At 55.7% G+C, this 888-nt stretch overlaps 1 protein-coding gene across 1 annotated transcript in view; it reads right to left on the bottom strand.

Annotated features, from left to right (window-relative positions):
* Window positions 1-888, bottom strand: part of PPFIA4 (protein tyrosine phosphatase, receptor type, f polypeptide (PTPRF), interacting protein (liprin), alpha 4) — a 25965-nt gene that overhangs the window by 11696 nt on the left and 13381 nt on the right. The window contains 1 exon segment of the mRNA XM_010083061.1: window positions 817-887. Coding sequence (XP_010081363.1) covers window positions 817-887 — 71 coding nt within the window.

Here is an 888-nt window from a genome sequence, read left to right as displayed (position 1 = left end):
GTTCCCACCCTTCTCAGGGAGTCATCTCACTTCCCCCTACCCTGGGGAAATGCACCTTGGGTGCCATGACTCAAGCCCCCGATCTCCAGGAACGGCAGCAAGACCCATCCGGATCCACATAAACCACAGCTGAGAGGCACCATGATTTCTTTTAATATTCATGGGGAACATTTTTTTTTATAATAATGATTCACGGAGATGGGTAAGAGGCTGGAGCAGCTCCCGTGCGAGGACAGGCTGAGAGAGTTGGGGGTGTGCAGCCTGGAGAAGAGAAGGCTCCGGGGAGACCTTCCAGCACCTTCCAGTGCTGAAAGGGGGCTACAGGAGAGATGGGGGGGCTCTGGATCAGGGGGTGCAGGGACAGGACGAGGGGGAACGGTTTGAAGCTGAAAGAGGGGAGATGGAGCTGAGATACTGGGAAGAAATGTTTTCCTGTGCGGGGGGTGAGGCAGTGGCCCAGGTTGCCCAGAGAAGCTGTGGATGCCCCATCCCTGGAGGGGTTCAAGGCCAGGCTGGATGAGGCTTGGGGCAACCTGGGCTAGTGGGAGGTGTCCCTGCCCATGGCAGGGGGTGGAACTGGATGATCTTGAAAGTCCCTTCCAACCCTTTCTATGATTCTGAGTCTTTTCTGCGAGTCAGCCCTTCTGCAGCTGAGGGACAGGGAGCCATGTGCAGGAAGGACCAAGCCCTGTGGTTGGATGTCCCATAGCCATTTCCCTGGCTGAAACTGGACTAAGAGCTCAATTTTAGAGCATCAGAGCCTCCTGCCACCACCTGTCAGTTGTTGTTTCCCCGGAACCATTTCAAAGCAAGGCAGTGGTGGTCTTTGGCCATGGTCACTACCTGATCTCCTCGTTGATGGCATCCAGCTGCTCCTGGAGCATCATG

This window comes from Pterocles gutturalis, unplaced genomic scaffold (genome assembly GCF_000699245.1).
Source record: "Pterocles gutturalis isolate BGI_N339 unplaced genomic scaffold, ASM69924v1 scaffold16885, whole genome shotgun sequence".
Lineage (NCBI taxonomy): Eukaryota > Metazoa > Chordata > Aves > Pterocliformes > Pteroclidae > Pterocles > Pterocles gutturalis.
The sequence above is the reverse complement of the archived record's forward strand: the minus strand, read 5'-3'. Positions and strand labels throughout refer to the sequence as shown.